This window comes from Equus asinus, chromosome 23, assembly GCF_041296235.1.
Source record: "Equus asinus isolate D_3611 breed Donkey chromosome 23, EquAss-T2T_v2, whole genome shotgun sequence".
Classification (NCBI taxonomy): domain Eukaryota; kingdom Metazoa; phylum Chordata; class Mammalia; order Perissodactyla; family Equidae; genus Equus; species Equus asinus.
The window spans coordinates 34,280,517-34,298,629 of NC_091812.1; the positions used below are offsets into that span (position 1 = coordinate 34,280,517).

Below are 18,113 nucleotides of genomic sequence, written 5' to 3' on the forward strand. Positions count from 1 at the left end.
TCCATCCATGTTGTCACAAATGCATGGCAGTTTTTAAATCGACCTCTTATAGATATCCTTGCTGTTTATGAATCTGACATAGAAACCTGCTGTTTAAAGATGTTCCACACTATTCTGCTGATAGGAAGGAAATAAACTAGAAGCTGGCTTGTCAAAATCCAGTCATGATAAGTCTCTCTCCCTGGACCAGAATGTGCAGTATTACATAAATAATTTCCAGGGAGATAGACATGGGCAGGTTTTTTTTTCTTGTTTGAATTCAGGGGGAGTTCTTTTCGTCCCATAAAATATTTTGTAGATAGAAAGGAAGTTAGAATTGAATAATACAAACCTTCTTATACTATTAGCCATTTGGAAACAGCCATGTAAACAGTAAAGAAGAGGATCAGCTGGTGTGACTGCTGATGAGCAGTTTTCGGGGAGAAGGACTGTCTGGATTGCCATCTACTGGGGACATAGGAAGCAGCGCTGGCTTTCGCCTCCTCGTCTGGCTCCATAGCCAAGCTCCAAGGGGACATTGTGGACACATTTGGTCCTGCTACTCTAATCTTGTCCAATCAGATGAAAGGGCTTATCGGAATGTAAAGGAATCCCCATTCTCTCGGGCATGATAAGGACTCCCCTGCTCCCCAGACCCTGAAGAAAAGCATAAGGGAAACGGATAGAAGTAGTGTTACTATTCTGTGCTGGTTCTGGGACAGCTAAGTACTTGATGTTCTCACCTGCAAACACAGCATGGAGATGTCTCCAGTATGCAGCCTATGCTCACTCTAGACCCCTGTGTTTTCTAATGGAACTTCAGGGACTAATGCCATATGAACTTGTCAAGGAATGGCACACGGCTGCTTCTAAACAAACTGTCCCACTTTCAAGGATGGGACCACTGCTAAGAGGTTAACTTAGCAGTATTGATGTTTGTGTATCAATTCTGTTGAATAATCTGGAGATAAGTCAGAAATGGGCAGAGTTTTAGCTGATTTACTGTGATGAGAGCAAAGAGGGGATCTCTGCGGGGAAGACTTAGAATTCCCATCTGTCTGGGAACTGCCTTGACCCAAAACGCAAAGAGGCGCTCGACCCACCTGCTGTGTTCTTCTTGAGGGAATGTGGGTCTCCCTTTTGTGGAAGTTGGGCTCCTCTTCCCATCAACACTAGGTCTTTTCTTCTTCCTCTTCTCCTCCAGTCTGACCCTCTCTGAATCTATAAATCCCCGCTTACTGGCCCAAGATTAACGGTAAGCTCAGAACTAGGCCTTGCACACAGGAGACACCGGCTTGACCGACATTTGCTGAATTGACTATGAAGAATTCACAACCATAGTAGGAACCTTCTACTTGGGGTCAAAGCATCAGCAATGCCTCTCCAGTGTGTTTGGTTCCAGCCTGCAGGGGTGGGTGAAAGGCTGTTGTGTTTACTTGAAATGGACAGAAGAGATGTAGCCAGGGTGGGAGATCAGAACCAAGGTACGCAGAGCTGACTGTCAAACTCAAAGGGCAAGAGGAAGAGAAAATGGGAGGATACGTGGGTATGTCTGTGGCTTGGGGGTTGCAGTGTAGGACATAATCTATCGTGTAGACTTGATTAGGGAGGGCAGTTCAGAACTCCCACTGTGAGTGCCGAGCACATGTGGCTCTCTTCTCTTGGTGGGTGTTGTGGGGCTTACACGGTGGCCTGAGGGAGTGAAGGAGGGCCCACACTTATACTCTCTGACTTCTCATAAATTCCTGAGGTATGTTTTAATAATTAATAGTACAAATAGACAGAAAATCAAGATAGACCATATTCTGGGCCATAAAACCAGTCCCAATACATTTAAAAGGATTGAAGTCACACAAAGTATGTTCTCTGATCACAATGGAATTAAATTAGAAATCAATAACTGGACAATTCTTGAAAAATCTCCAAATATTTGGAAACTAAATAATACATTTTTTAAATTGCCCATGGATCAAAGAAGAAATCAAAAGAGAAACTTAGAAAATATTTTGAACTGAGTGAAAATGAAAACACAACACATCAAAATTTGTGGGATGCCACTAAAACAATACTTAGGAAATTTACAGCACTAAATGTCTGATTTAGAAAAGATGAAAAATTTCAAATCAATGACCTTAGTTTCCACCTTGAGAAACTAAAAGAAGAGCACCTTAAGCCCAAATTAAGCAGAAGAAAGGAAATAATATGCATGTTTTTATTTTTTATTGAGATATAATTGACGTATAGCATGGTGGTAGTTTTAGGTATACAGCATAATGACTTGATATATGTAAATGTTATGAAATGATCACCACTATAAATTTAGTTAATATCCATCACCTCCATATAGTTATAGTTTTTTTCTTATCATGAGAACTTTTAAGATTTACTCTCTTAGCAACTTTCTTTTTTTTTTTTTTAAAGATTTTATTTTTCCTTTTTTTCCCAAGGCCCCCCGGTACATAGTTTTGTATTTTGAGTTCTGGGTCCTTCTAGTTGTGGCATGTGGGATCCTGCCTCAGCGTGGCTTGACGAGCAGTGCCATGTCCGTGCCCAGGATCCGAACCGGCAAAACCCCGGGCCGCTGAATCAGAGTGCGCAAACTTAACCACTTGGCCACGGGGCCAGCCCGACAACTTTCAAATATACACTACAGTATTGTTAACTAATCACCATGCTATGAATTACACACCCAGGACTTACATGTCTTATAACTGGACATTTATAACTTTTGACCCCCACCCATTCCCCCCACCCCACACCCCACCTCTGGCAAGCACAAAACTGTTCTTTGAATCTGAGTTCGATTTCTTAGACCTGACCTCGAAGTGAGGTCAGACAGTATTTGCCTTTCTCCATCTGGTTTATTTCACTTAGCATAATGCCCTCGAGGTTCACCTGTGTTGTTGCAAATTGCAGGATTTCCTTCTTTTCTATGGCTGAATAATATTCCATTGTATGTATATACCATATTTTCTTTATCCATTCATCTGCCAATGGACACTTAGGTTGTTTCTATGTTTGGTCTGTTGTAAATAACGCTGCAAAACCTGTGGGGGTGCACGTATCTTTTCAAAATAGTGATTTCATTTCCTTTGGATAAATACCCAGAAGTGGGAAAGCTGGATCGTACAGTATTTTTATTTTCAACTTTTTGAGGAACCTCCATAAAGGCTTCACCAATTTACATTCCCACTGACAGTGCACATGGGTTTCCTTTTCTCACGTCCTCACCAGCAGTTGTTATTTCTTGCCTTTTTGATGATAACCAATCTAACAGGTTGAGGTGATATCTCATTGTGGTTTTGATTTGCAGTTCCCTGAAGATTAGTGATGTTGAGCATCTGTTCACTTACCTGTTGGCCATTTGTATGTCTTCTTTGGAAAAATGTCTATTTGGTTCCTCTGCCCATTTTAAAAATTAGATTTTTTTTTTGTTATTGAGTTGTATGAGTTCCTTATATCTTTTGGATGTTAACTCCTTATCAGATATATGATTTGCAAATATTTTCTCCCATTCCATAGGTTGCCTTTTTACTTTGTTGATAGTTTCCTTTGCTGTACAGAAGCTTTTTATTTTATTTTTTATTTTTTTGGTGAGGAAGACTGGCCCTGAGCTAACATCCATTGCCAATCTTCCTCTTTTTGCTTGAGGAAGCTTGCTGCTGAGCTAACACCTGTGTCAGAATTCCTCTATTTTGTATGTGGGATGCCGTCACAGTATGGCTTGATGAGCAGTGTGTAGGTCTGCACTCTGCATCCAAACCTACAAACCCTGGGCTGCCAAAGTGGAGCGCACGAACTTAACCACTACACCACTGGCTCGGCCCCTATTTTTATTTTTTAATTGAGATATAATTGATATGTAACATTGTAAAAGTTTAAAGTGCACGACATGTTGATTTGATATATTTATATACTGCAGTATGATTGCCATTGGAGCGTTAGCTAGCACCTCTATCATATCACATAATTATCATTTTGTTTTTGTGGTGGGAATAATTAAGATCTAATCTCTTAGCAAGTTTGATTTATATAATATTATTGTCTATAATTGCTATATTGTGCATTAGATCTCCGGCATTTATTTATCTGCAAGTTGCAGGCTTGTACCCCTAAACAACATCTCTCCTATTGCCCCATCCCCAGTCCCTGGTAACCACCATTCTATTCTCTATTTCTAGGAGTTCAGCTTTTTTAGATTTCTTGTCTAAGTAAGATCATATGGTATTTATCTTTCTTTGTCTGACTTATCTCTCTTAGCATAATGTCCTCAAGGCCCATCAATATTGTTGCAAATGGATTTCATTCTTTTTCATGGCTGAATAATATTCCACTGGATATGTATATATACCACATCTTCTTAATCCATTCATCTATTAATGGACACTTAGGTTGTTTCCATATCTTGGCTATTGAGAATAACACTGCAATAAACATGGGAATGCATGTATCTCTTTGATATCCTGTTTTCATTTCCTTTGGCTATATACCCAGAAGTGGAATTGCTGGATCTTATGGTCATTGCATTTTTAATTTTTTGAGGAAACTCCATGCTGTTTTTCCATAGTGGCTGAACTAATTTACATTCCCGCCAACAATGCACAAGGGTTCCCTTCTCTTCACATCCTCGCCAACACTTTTTATCTATTGTCTTCTTGATGATAGCTATTTTAATAGGTGTGAGGGGATATCTCATAGTGGTTTGGATTTGTATTTCCCTGATGATTAGTGATGCTGAGCACCTTTTCATGTACCTGTTGGCCATCTGGATGTCTGCTTTGGAAAAACGTCCACTTAGTTTCTCTGCCCATTTTTTTCAATGAATTGTTTTTTTTGTTGTTATTTAGTTGTATGAGTTCTTTATATATTTTGGATCATAACCCCTTATTTGATATATGGTTTGCTATTTTCTCTTAGTCTGTAGGTTGTCTTTTCATTTTGTTGATCCTTTCTTTTTTTTTTTTGAGGAAGATTAGCCCTGAGCCAACATCTACCACCAATCTGCCTCGTTTTGCTAAGGAAGACTGCCCCTGAGCCAGCAACTGCTCCCATCCTCCTCTATTTTATATGTGGGACACCTGCCACAGCATGGCCTGACAAACAGTGTGCACATCTGTGCCTGGAATCCGAACCAGCCAACCACAGGCTGCTGAAGTGGAGCATGTGAACCTGACCGCCTTGCCACCAGGCTGGCCCTGTTGATTGTTTCTTTCACTGTGCAAAGCTTTTAAGTTTGATTTAATTACATTTTTTTGCTTTTGCTGTTTGTGCTTTTCATGTTGTATCCAGAAAATCATTGCCAAGACTAATTTTGAGGAGCTTATTTCCCATGTTTTTTTCCCTAGGAGTTTTACTGTACTAGGTCTTATGTTTAAGTTTTTGAGTTAATTTTTGTGAGTGGTGTAAGATAGGGGTCCAATTTCATTTTTCTGCTTCTGGTTATCCAGTTTTCCCACCACCATTTATTGAAGAGACTATCCATTCCTCATTGGGTGTTCTAGGCATGCTTGTCAAATATTAGTTGATGGTGTATGTGTGAGTTTAGTTCTGGGCTTTCAATTCTGTTCCATTGGTCTATGTGTCTGTTTTTATGCCATTATCATACTGTTTTAATTACTATTGCTTTGTAGTGTAGTTTGAAATCAGGAAGTGTGATGCCTTCCATTTTATTCTTCTTCCTCAGTATTGCTTTGGCTATTCAGAATCTTATGTGGTTTCATACAAATTTTAGGATTGTTTTTTCTATTTCAGTGAAAAATGCCATTGATGTTTTGATAGGGAGTGCGTTGAATCTATAGATGGCTTTGGGTAGTATGGACATTTTAACAATATTCATTTTTCCCATCCATGAACATGGGATATCTTTCCATTTATTTGTGACTTCTTTGATTTATTTCATTAATGTCTTGTACTTTTCAGAGTAGACATCTTTAACTTTGTTTCTCAAATTTATTCCTAGGTATTTTATTCTTTTTGATGTAATTGTAAATGGGATTTTTTCTTAATTTCTTCTTCTAAGAGTTCATTTTTAGTGTCTAGAAATCCAATAGATTTTTGTATATTTATTTTGTATCCTGTAACTTTACTGAATTTTTTAGTTCTAACAGTTTTTTGGTGGAGTTTTTAAGATTTTCTATATATAAAATCATGTCATCTGCAAATAGAGACAATTTTATTTCTTCTTTTCCAATTCTGATGCTTTTATTTCATTTTATAGCATGATTGGTCTGGCTGATTGGATTTCCAGTACTAGGCTGAATAAGAGTGGGGAGAGTGTGGATCCTAGTCTTGTTCCTCATCTTAGAGAAAAAGCTTTCAACATTTTACCATTGAACATGATGTTAGCTGTGGGCTTGTCATACTTGGCCTTTATTATGTTGACTTACATTCCTTCATACCTAATTTTTTAAGAGTTTTTATCATGAATGGATGTTGAATTTTGCTAAATGCTTATTTTGCATCTATTGAGATAATTTTTTTCTTTCATTCTATTAATGTGTCACATTGATTGATTTGTGTATATTGAACCATCCTTGCTTCCCAAGGATAAATCCCACCTGATCATGGTGAATGATCCTTTTGCTAGTATTTTGGTGAGAATTTTTGCATCTATATTCATCAGGAATATTGACCTGTAGTCTTCTTTTCTGGTAGTGTCTTTTTCTGGCTTTGGTATCAGGGTGATGCTGACCTTGTAAAATCAGTTTGGGAGTGTTTCCTCTTCTTCAATTTTTGGGAAGAGTTTGAGAAGTATCGGCATTAATTATTTGGTAAAATTCACCAGTGAAGCCATCTGGTCTTGGGATTTTCTTCATTGGAAGGTTTTTGATTACTGATTCAATATTCTTACTAATAATTGGTCTGTTCAGATTTTCTGTTTATTCTTGATTCAGTCTTGGTATGTTGTACATTTCTAGGAATTTATCCATTTCTTTTAGTTTATCTAATTTGTTGATTTATAATGTATCATAATAGTTTCTTATAATCCGTGGTATTTCTGTGTTATCAGTTATATCTCCTCTTTCATTTATTATTTTATTTATTTGAATCTTTTTCTTTTTTCTTAGTTACTCTACCTAAAGGTTTGTCACTTTTGTTTATCTTTTCAAAGAACCAACTCTAAGTTTGGTTAAACTTTTCTATTGTTTTCATGTTCTCTATTTTATTTATTGATGCTCTAATCTTTATATTTCCTTCCTTCTGCTCACTTTGGGCTCAGTTTGTTCTTCTTTTTCTAGTTCTTTAAGGCACAGTGTTGTTATTTGAGATCTTTCTTGTTTCTTAATGTAGGCATTTATTGCTATGAATTTCCCTCTTAGAACCACTTTTGCTGCATCTGATAAGTTTTGGTATGTTGTGTTTCGTTTGTCTCAAGATATTTTTTGATTTCTTCTTTGACACATTGGCTGTTCAGGTTCATGTTGTTTAATCTCCACATGTTTGTGAATTTTCCAGTTTTTTTCTTGCAGTTGATTTCTAGTTTCATATCATTGTGGTTGGAAAAAATGCTTGATATGATTTCAATCCTCTTAAAATGATTAACACTTGTTTTGTGGCCTAACAGATAATCTATCCCAGAGTGTGTTCCATGTGTACATGAGAGAAATGTGTACTTTGCTGCTTTTGGATGGAATGATCTGTAAATGTCTGTTAAGTTTACCTGGTCTAATGTGTAGTTTAAATCCAGTGTTTCCTTGTTGATTTTTCTGTCTGGATGATCTATCCATTGATGAAAGTAGGGTGTTGAAGTCCTTTACTAATATTGTACTGCTGTCTATTTCTCCCTTTACGTCTGTTAATATTTAGGCGCTCTATGTGGGGTGCATACATAATTACAAACAGTATATCCTCTTGTTGGATTGATGACTTTATTATTATATAATGACCTTTGATTTGTTTCACAGTCTTTGTATTAAAGTCTATTTTGTGTGATATAAATATAGCTACCCAGCTTTCTTTTGGTTTCTATTTGCATATCTTTTTCTATCCCTTCACTTTCAGTCAGTGTGTCCATAAAGTTGAAGTGAGTCTCTTGTAGGCAGCATATAGTTGGGTCTTGTTTTTTTGTTTTTGTTTGTTTTTTTTAATCTACTCAGCCACTCTGTGTCTTTTGAATGAAGAAATTAGGTCTTTTACATTTAAAGTAATTATTGATAGATATGGGCATATTGTGATTTTGTTAATTGTTTTCTGCTGTTTTGTTTTTCCTTTGTTCCTTTGTTCTTTTCTTGCTCTCTTCCTTTGTGATTTGATGATTTTCTGTAGTTGTATGCTTAGATTCTTTTTATCTTTTGTGTATCTACTGTAGGTTTTTGCTTTGTGGTTACTGTAAGGCTTACATAAAACATCTTAGAGTTATAATAGTCTATTTGAAGCTGTATGTTTTTAAATGAACTAGTTAAAAATTAAGAAAAAAATTTACATACAGTAAAATGGAATTTTTTTTCTTTTGGTGAACAGTTCTATGAGTTTTAACATCTGTGTAGTTTTGTGTAACCACCGCCACAATTAGTATAGAATTAGAATAATTGAATCACCCCCCAAATTCCCTCACGTTGCCCCTTTGTAGTCAAACCCTCCCCCAACCCTAACCCTTGGCAATCACTGACCTGTTCTCCAACACTATCCTTTTACCTTTTCCAGAGTGTCGTATAAATGGATTCACACAGTAAGTGACCTGTAGAGTCTGGCTTCTTTAACTCAGTGTAACGCCCTTTGGATTCATACACATTTTTGAGTGTATCAGTAGTTCTTTCCTTATTTTTTTGTTGCATATCATTCCATTGTATGAATGGGCCACAGTCTGGTTATCCATTCACCCATTATGCGACATTGGTTGTTTTTAATTTTTGGTGATTGTTAGTAAAGCTGCTATAAGCATCCATATACAAGTTTATATGTGAACATAGGTTTTCATTTCTCTAGGGTAAATACCAGGAGTGGAATTTCTGGGTCATATAATAAAAGTATGTTTAACTTTACAAGAAACTGACAAATTTTTCCAGAGTGGTTATACCATTTTGCCTTCTCACTGGCGAAGTATGAGAGTTAGAGTTGCTTTACCTTCTCACCAGCACTTGGTATTATGAATTTAAAAAAATTTAGCCATTTTAATATATATGTAGTTGTATGTCATTATGGTTTTACTTTGCATTTCCCTAATGACTAATGATGTTGAGTATCTTTTCTTGTGCTTATTTGCCATCCATACATTTTCTTTGAATTGTCTGTTTAAGTCTTTTGCCATTTCTTTTCAGTTTCAATGAAATTTTGGGGGATAATTTTGGATTTATAGAAAATTTGCAAAAATAGAACATAGTTCCTGTATACTTTTTACCCAGTTTCTCCTAATGTTTAAGTCTTATATAATTATGGTATATTTGTCAAAAGAGATTTACCTTTGTACTACACTATTAACTATATATATATATATATTTTTTTTTTGCTCCAGGACAAAATCCAGAGGGCCTAGATTTGAAATTTTCTTCTCTCATTGTATTAATTGCTTGGGTATCTTCATCTTCTTGGAGAAGTTGTACCCAGAGCCATCTGACCTGCTCCAATCTGGACTGATTGGTTTCTAGAGCTCCCCCATAGTTGCCATCTTGGACTCTCCCTTTACCTTCATCCTGGGTATTCCCTTCACCTCTTTCTTGGGGTGAATCTCTTGTTTTCTGGATCCCATGGCTTTCTCTTTCATGGTTTACTATCTCATTTTGGTAAAATACATCTTTTTTGGAACTTCCAGATAAAAGGAAGATAGAAAATCATTTTTGTACAGATAACTTTATTCTACCCTCAAATTTGTTTTCCTGGGTGTGATTAATTTTATTAGGGTAGGGTATCTAGGCTAGGGTAGAGTATCCAGTTATTTAATCAAACATTAGGTATGGCTGTAAAAATAGATTGTTTAAGGTTTATAATCAGGTAACTTTTAAGTAGAGGAGATTACCCTTGATAATGTGGATGGGCTTCATCCAATCTAGTGAAGGCCTTAAGAGCAAAAAACTGAAGCTTCCTGAAAAAGAAGAAATTCTGCTTAAAGACTGCCCTATCAACTCATGCCTGAGTTTCCAGTCTGGCAACCTGCCCTATAAACTTCAGACTTGCTTTCTCCTAAAAACGTGTGAGCCAATTTTTAAAAAAGAAATCTCTTAATTATCTATGTCTATGTCTCTCCTATTTCTCTGGAGAACCCTAATACACAGGGTATAGAGTTATAGATTAGAAATACATTTCTCTTAGAATTTTGAAGGCATAGCTCCATTGGTTTCTAGCTTCCAGTGATGCTGTTGAGAAATTTGATACAATTCTGACCCTTGAGGCTTTATATAAAATTAATTTTTACTCTCTCAAAGCTTGTAGAATCTTCTCATCATCCATGGTGGTCTGAAATTGCACGGTCAGGTTTATTTTCATCCATTGTGCTGGGTTCTCAGAGTCCCTTTCAATCTAGAAACTCATAGCCCTTTTGTTCTGGGAAATTTTCTTGAATTATTTGTTTGAAGTTTTCCTTACCTCCATTTTCTCCGTTTTCTCTTTCTGGAAATCCTATTATTTGGATATTGGATCTAGTGCAATGGTCTTCAAGTCTTCTTGTTCCTTTTTCCCTATTTTTAACTTCTTTGGGATATTTCCTCAACCGTATCTTCCAAGCACTCACTTAGATTCTAATATCATGCTTTTAATTTCCAAGAGCTCTTTTGTGTTTTCTGAACGTTCATTTCTATAAAGCATTTTGATCTTGTTTCGTGGATGCCACGTAATTTATTATCTCTGAAGATGTAATGGTAATTTGTTTGTTTTGAATTTTACTTATTGTAGGCCCTGGTTCCCCAAGCGGCAATTTTCTGTTTGTGTTTTTCAGTCTTATTTTAGAGAATTTCTTTAGATGTCTTGTGATCCTTGGTTGGCTGCTCATTAACAATGGGGACTAATTGGGGGCCAGCCCAGTGGTGTAGTGGTTGAGTTCACGTGCTCCACTTTGGTGGCCTTGGGGTTCACGAGTTCAGATCCTGGGCACAGACCTATGCACGGCTCATCAAGCCATGCTTTGGCAGGTGTCCCATATATAAAACAGAGGAAGATGGGCACAGATGTTAGCTCAGGGCCAATCTTCCTCAGCAAAAAAAAAAAAAAAAAACAACAGGGACTAAATGCTGTGAGCACTGGGTGTCTTGAGGGGGGTGTCTTGTAGCTGAATTTCTCTGTAGGGTGCCCTGGTTGAGTCAATTGATGGGGGAAGTTCCAATGTTATTACCTTTAAACTTTCCCTCTTAGTAAGTTAACCTTATAATTTGTGGTCCAAAATGGAACATTTCTGAGAGTGAAAGTATGTGCTGTTACTATGCCTGATTGTCAGGCATAAACTCAGACTATCCTAGGCAAATAAGAGAATAGTCACCCACTTCCTGGTAGTGATATTTATCAGAGAAAATTCTTCCACATCCAGTATGGATACTAGAAGTCAAGTTGTCTGCAACTAGGAACTGTGTGGAGGAAGAGGTCTGGGAGTCTCATCGTTCATCTTTCAAGGTGCATGCTTACAGCCTCAAATTGGAAGCTACCCACATGTCAACCAGCAATAGAGTAGAAAATTGTGGAATATTCATACAATAGACTACTAATGAAAAAGAATGTGCTTTCACTACATACAACAAAATGAACGAACCTCATATAGTGTTGAGCAACAATAGCAAAAAGCCAAATAAAGGTTACTTACTGTATGATTCCAGTTATATAAAGTTCAAGAACTGACAAAATGAATCCATGATGATAGAAGCCATAGTAATGGCTACCTTTGGGGCATTCATGGGGAGGCATCAATCTTACCAATGGCATTGACAGGGAAGGGGCATGAAAGAGCCTGTAGGTTAGCCGGAAATATTCTATATCTTCTTTTGGGTGCCGGTTACATGCGTGTATACATGTGTAAATATTCATTGAACTACACAGTTGTGCACTCTACTGTATGTAAATGATCTCAATTATTAAGCAAAATGTTGAGGTTTTATGAGACAAGTGAGATGACTACAGGCTGACCAAGGGTGATGGTGGTAGGGGTAGAAGATTGAGGATCATAGCTCTATGGCATTGAAATAGTATTTGAGCTAGGCTTTAAAATAATGGTTCTTAACATTTCTCAGGTCTAGGTCACTGAATTGATGGAAACTATAGCCTTCATTAAAAACCCCTTGGATACACAAAGGTATACCCAACTTGTGTAATTATTTCATGGCCCTATTAATATCCTTCTATGACTTTCTTGGGAATCAGTGGGTCCTGGGCTAAGGACTCCTTCCTAGATCAGTGGGTAGGTTTACAAATGGGAGGGGCAAGGTTGGGATTCCAGCTAGGTAAACCCCTGTAGTGAGGGAGAGTATCTGCTAGCACATAAGAATACGAGGGAGAGAGAGGCAAAGAATCCTCAGTAATCCGCTTCAGTAGAATTTCCCGTTGACATCCCCACCCAGGACAGATTCTCAGCAGCAAGTCTGCAGGTAAAATTACTGCTTATACCGAGTAACCGTGGCTCTAGGCTCTACTTACAAAAGTTAATACCATGTTTGCTTACAAGAATCAGCTTGCTTTAACCTGTAGTATTTTACACTGAGCATCTTACTCATCAGGAATGTCTTTCTGCAGCCTTGGTCATTTTGCTTTCTAATAATTTTCCCCCCAGTGTAGGATTGTGCAACCTCTTAAGCATCTGCTGCTTGGGACACTCATGAGATGGTGTAGATGCATTAATTGCTTAAAATTCTTCACGGCCTCTCTCTGCTGAGTCCATTCCTATGTGAGACGTATACTTCCCACCCCTTTGATGTCAAACTTGTCAGTGTCATTTGCTTTGGCCAGTGCAATGCAAGAAGTACTGGAAGCTGCCTTTAAGCAGAAGCTTTACGAGTTCCCATTGCTTGGTTCCACTATCACTTTTTTTTTCTTGTGCCTTCAAGTGGCATGTCTTAGATAGGGGCTGCTCTGGACACCCTGTCCAGAGATTTAGGGGATCCAGAGATTTATGTTTGCTTTCTATCACAGCATAACATAGTGAAAGCTGACTAATACACCAGGACATCTGAGAAAGTCTCTTGGATGAGTTGAGCAGAATCTGCTATTGAGTCTTTTCTCAAGGCCCTGAGAATTTTCTCTCCATTTTCATCTGTCATGAGAGTCACTTTATATAGGCTTCCTAAATATCTAAAAATGAAGAGTGCCTAGGTTATTTTTAATTAATAAAGGAATGTAAAGACCATAAATCATTGGAATTAATGTACTACCACAACTGAGAACAAAATATTTTATTTCTCTCAATAAAACTATAGTTTACAATAGTATTTACTAAATAAATTATATAATTTCTCTTTTACAAGCAATAAACTAAATCACAAATATTTCAAAGACAATGTATGTACACAACATAAGGCCTTTTATAAATAGCTTTGCTTTTCTCATTTCACTAGTAAACAGTGAAAAAATCTTTATAGAAGCTAGTTTTCTATAAAGTATATGCAGACCTATTACACTGATCTTCATATGAAACCAATTTAAACTTTTAATGACATGGGCTATGATTATAATTTTGCAAAAAAGAGAATTTATACTTTATTTACCATTTTGCATGGATGGATTTTAAAAAATATATAAGCAGGTTACATATGTTGCTTATGTATAATGACTGGATGCATGCAAAATGACATAATGCAAGTGTCAATAGGAAAATAGCACTTCCAAGTCCAAAAAGGTGATTGGCAATGGTATAGGAAGCAGCTTAAATATAGTTCATGCAGTTCTCCACAGTTCAGCAAGCAACAGCAAAGGACAGAGTAGTGTGGTATTTTTCACATCACATCTGCTGGTCAGCCTATGGTCCAAGGTTCCCCTGACGTCTCGAACTCCTAAATCCAGTTGATCATTACTCTGTGTATCGTGGGGCTCAGCCAAGTTCCTTTGAGTGATTCTGGAGTGGAGAAACTTCTCTCCCACGACTGTGTTCATGTCTCATCCACTGGCTTAGGTGGTCTCCACTGTCGCTTACTGGGGGGAGAAAGAGAAAGCAAGTGGCCGTAAGACTAAGTTTTGGCATCAATTTATAACTGCTCCTCATGAGTAGGAACACATGTTCATGATTCTTCCCAATGACTTGCGCCTGGGAAACGTGCAGGTAGAAGTGGGGTGCGTGAGGCTGGGGATGCTTCCGCAAGGATTAGCATAGCATACGCTTCTCTGGTGGACCCATGTGTTCATTACACCAAGGTTTAGGTTCTCACTAAATCACAGCACCGTGCTAGGGACGCAGAAAACAACAACGCTGGCTAAGACACATCCCTGCCCTCTAAGTGCAGCGCTTTGGGAATGTGCTGTGGTACATCACAGGCCTGAGGCCAATAAGGAACCTGAACATGGTCTTGAACTCACGAACGCTGTATTCGTTTTCAAACGCGATCCCTGCGGCTGGGGAGTGAAAGTATGTCCAGCAAATGTTTAACCTAAAATGGTAACCATTTAAGGTCAGAGGCAGCTAATCCAACCTGTGCTAGTCGTGCTAAGATACACATGGGGAAATGGGACCACGTTCAGACTTTAGAGACAGACACAGTGGGTTAAACCCACTGATTTCCTGATTAGTACAGCTATAGGACATCACGCAAGTAACTCAACCTTCTTTGCTCCTTATTTGTTTTATCTGTAAAATGGGGGTAATAAACCCTACTTTATAGGGTAGCTGTAAGGGATAAAGTTTTCTAAGGAGAGATACAGTGTGTATATGTGTGTATATACGTGTGTGCTATAATTTTCCTTTCTTCAAATTATAACCCTCAAGTCCTACATAGCCCATCACTGAAGAGACACAAGTACCAGCTGTCTATCTTAGAAGAAAATGATAACATGACTTTATTCTTAAAAATGTGGCATGTGTAAGTCCCTCCAGCTCCCAGCACAAAGATGGGCTCCTCAGGGATCCAACCTGCTCCTGACCTGGTGGCTTCAGAAACAGAAATGGGATCTGGTGCTTTGGCAAGAGAACACAGCCAGATCTCAGAGATGGGATGACAGACAGAACGACACTTCAGCTCTGTCATCTGCTGAACTGCTGTGTGGATGTGCACACACAATTATTTGTCCACAAAGATGCCAGAGTTTCTTCCTGTGCACGTAGTGCTCTGAGAATCCACGATATATTTTAAATTCTGAGACCTGAAGGTAAAGGCGTGATAACAGTTGGTATGACAAGTAAACAAAAGGAGAGTATTTAGGTATTTCTGTGGCCTTAAGCCCTACTGTTGTTTATTCCACATATGTGTGTTTATGTGTGGGGGTGTGTGTGTGAGAGAGTGTATTTTTATTTCCGCCTAGACTCTAATACACACACGTGGTCAAAGACTGCAAAGCTTTTTCAATATTAAAATTATTTAAAACACAGAGAAATAAAGGAAAAGAGCAAATTAAACACAGTCTGTTCACTCACTAACCAAGAAGAAACCCTTTACGAGGGCGGACTGCATTGCAGGGAAGCCAGATACCCTCAGGGGGACCCCAAAAGTAGGGCTTCCTAACCTAGTGAGGTCTAAGTTCACTTCTCAGAGCCAGGTGAGAAGTTTCTGAGTTCTCATTTCTAGGTTCATTTCCAACCCTCCCTTTTGTTCAACCTTTTCCCTGAAACACATACGTACCTTCAGCCTACTGTTTAAAAGACAGTGAGCCAATAGAATCTCATAAGATCAGGAATGTGGTGTGAGGAAATGTTAGGGCAGAGCTGAGACGAAAGGCAGAGCTTCATGATAGCGGGATAGGCCGAGTCCATGGGGCCTCCACACTCTGCGAGCTCTTAACCCTCAGGGGCGAGGCTCTTTTTAACTACAACCACTTCAGGGGTCAGTCCCAGGGCCCCACGGAAGCAGGATCCTCCCCTTTCTGGGTCCAAACCCTCACCGTGGTTTCAAGTGGAAATTCTTTGCCAAAATACCTCCCGGGAAAGCATGGATTTCTCTCCAGGCTACCGTGGGCTGTATGTCCCTTATTTCCTTTTCCTAGACCAAGCCCCTGTTTCTGTCAGCAATTCCTGGATTCTATTTTCCCCAGCCTCGCTCTGTTTTTTTCTGTTTTCTGTTGTTCTTATCTTTTGGCCGATGTTCCTCCTGTTGCCATGAGAGCACAGGAACTCGTCCTGCCTTGCTGCACTCATTTTCGTCTAAACCCACAGCATCACCACAAATGCATACACAGGCTTCTCGGTGCCTCAACCTAACATCATCCCCTTGGCTCTGGAGTCCCCTCCATCTCTGGGTTCACCAGACTGCTTTCTCAGAGATCCCTGAATTTCAAACACCAAGCAGCCACCACTGGGCTCTGGGAAGTCTTGAATCTTTTTTTTAACCTCAAGTTCTATGTTTACATTTTATTATATTCGTATCTACCTCACAGTGGGGGTTACCTCACAAGGCACAATCACTTGGGGGTGGATTGAAGTGGGAGGTCTCTTTGTCCGACAGCAGCAGGAATCCAAAAGCTCACCCTTTTCTTAGGAGCCGAGAGGGCTACAGATGCTAGTGCTACAGGAATCAGGACAGAGTGGCTGGACGGCGTCACGTCACACTGCTGTGGGATTTTATAGAGGCAAGGAGCCTTGGACCCAAGCTTCTCTAAGCTTCCTACCTTTGCACTTAAAAAAATATTTAGATTCAGAATCAGAGGTTACATTACTCTTTCTCAATGACCAGGGACCACAGGGCTTTAAGCAGGAAGCCTTGAGTAAAAGGGGGGAATTGAAGGGTGTGTAAAATTCAGATGAAAACTACTATGTTGAAGTCTGAAGTTTTGGCAACACATGGATGCCAGGCCTTCTGCCAACCCCCCAAAGCCCTATTCAAAGGGTTCCCTACCGACCAGCAGAGAGATCACTGATAAGAGGAGAACAGACCCAAGGAAAAAGCTGGCACTCATCTGGGATGTCTCACGGGGTGGATGTAGGATTATGGCCTCTCATTTGAAAACTGTTAGTGCAGCAGCAATATTTCAACACAGTTCCCTGCCTGATTAATTCGTTTTCCAAAGACCCAAGAGAAGCCTGAGGGCATCAATGATATACACGGGCTGACAATTCTACAGCGGACTTTCTAGCACTTGAGTGACTTCTGCTAACTGTAAACCCAATGGTTACCTGATTATCTATCATATAGCCCCGGGGCCACAACCAAAATCACTCTGATCTCTGCTTCTGTCACATTTGGAAAATGCTGTGGGGTCGAACATGGTCCTGATTTCATTTGAAAAGGAGCACTGCCTTTGGATAAGGCCCCTGGCTTTTCTCTCACCTATGCAGAAGGAAAGCATAAGATGCCAGAGGCCCCAGGCCACGGTCCAGAGGGGAGGAAACAGAAGCTGCACCCCCATGAAGCCTTTCCCCTCAGCTACCTTCTTTTTTACAGGTACCATTTTTCTTTATAAAAGCACACAATAGCCATTATGAGCTGAATTCCATCTCCTCAAAATCCACATGTTGAAGTCCTAACCCCTAATACCACAGAATATGACCTTATTTGGATATAGGGTCTTTACAGAGGCAATCAAGATAAGGTCCTTAGGGTGGGCCCTAATCCAATATGACTGATGTCCTTATAACAAGGGGAAATTTGGACACAGAGACAGATACATAGAGGGAAGATGGTGTGAAGACACAGGGAGAAGACAGCCATCTACAAGCTAAGGGGGGGGCCTAGAACAATTCCCTCACAGCCCTCAGAAGGAGCCAACCCTGCTGACACCTTGATCTCGTACTTCCGGCCTCCAGAACTGTGGTTCCGTTCTTGGAGCCACCCAGTCTGTGGTACTTTGTTGTGGGAACACCAGGAAATTAATATGGTAGCCTTTACAGAGATTTAGAAAGTTTTCTTTTTTGAATAAGAATCTGTATTTGAATTTTATTATACTTAATCCTATAACCTGTTGGGGGTTACTTCGAAAGCTACAGCCACTGGGGAGTTGAGCGGCTGTGAGGGACGACCTGTCAAAGATGGAAAGTGAAGAAAAGGCTTTTTCCACCCCATATTTGTTGATACTTTGTTAAAGTTGCTGCCTAAGCAGTAGAAAGAAGCATTTTCTTGTTGAATCCCCCAACTGCCAAGGGGCCCTTC

At 39.2% G+C, this 18,113-nt stretch overlaps 1 protein-coding gene across 2 annotated transcripts in view; it reads right to left on the bottom strand.

The window, feature by feature from the left end:
- Positions 1-13,265: 13,265 nt before the first annotated feature.
- PIP5K1B (phosphatidylinositol-4-phosphate 5-kinase type 1 beta) overlaps positions 13,266-18,113 on the bottom strand; it is a 274,960-nt gene continuing 270,112 nt past the window's right edge. For both annotated transcript variants that reach the window (XM_014846778.3, XM_070495622.1), the window contains exon 15: positions 13,266-14,016. In XM_014846778.3, the coding sequence (XP_014702264.1) occupies positions 14,014-14,016 (3 nt within the window). In that variant the 3' untranslated portion in view covers positions 13,266-14,013. The remainder of the gene's footprint in view (positions 14,017-18,113) is intronic.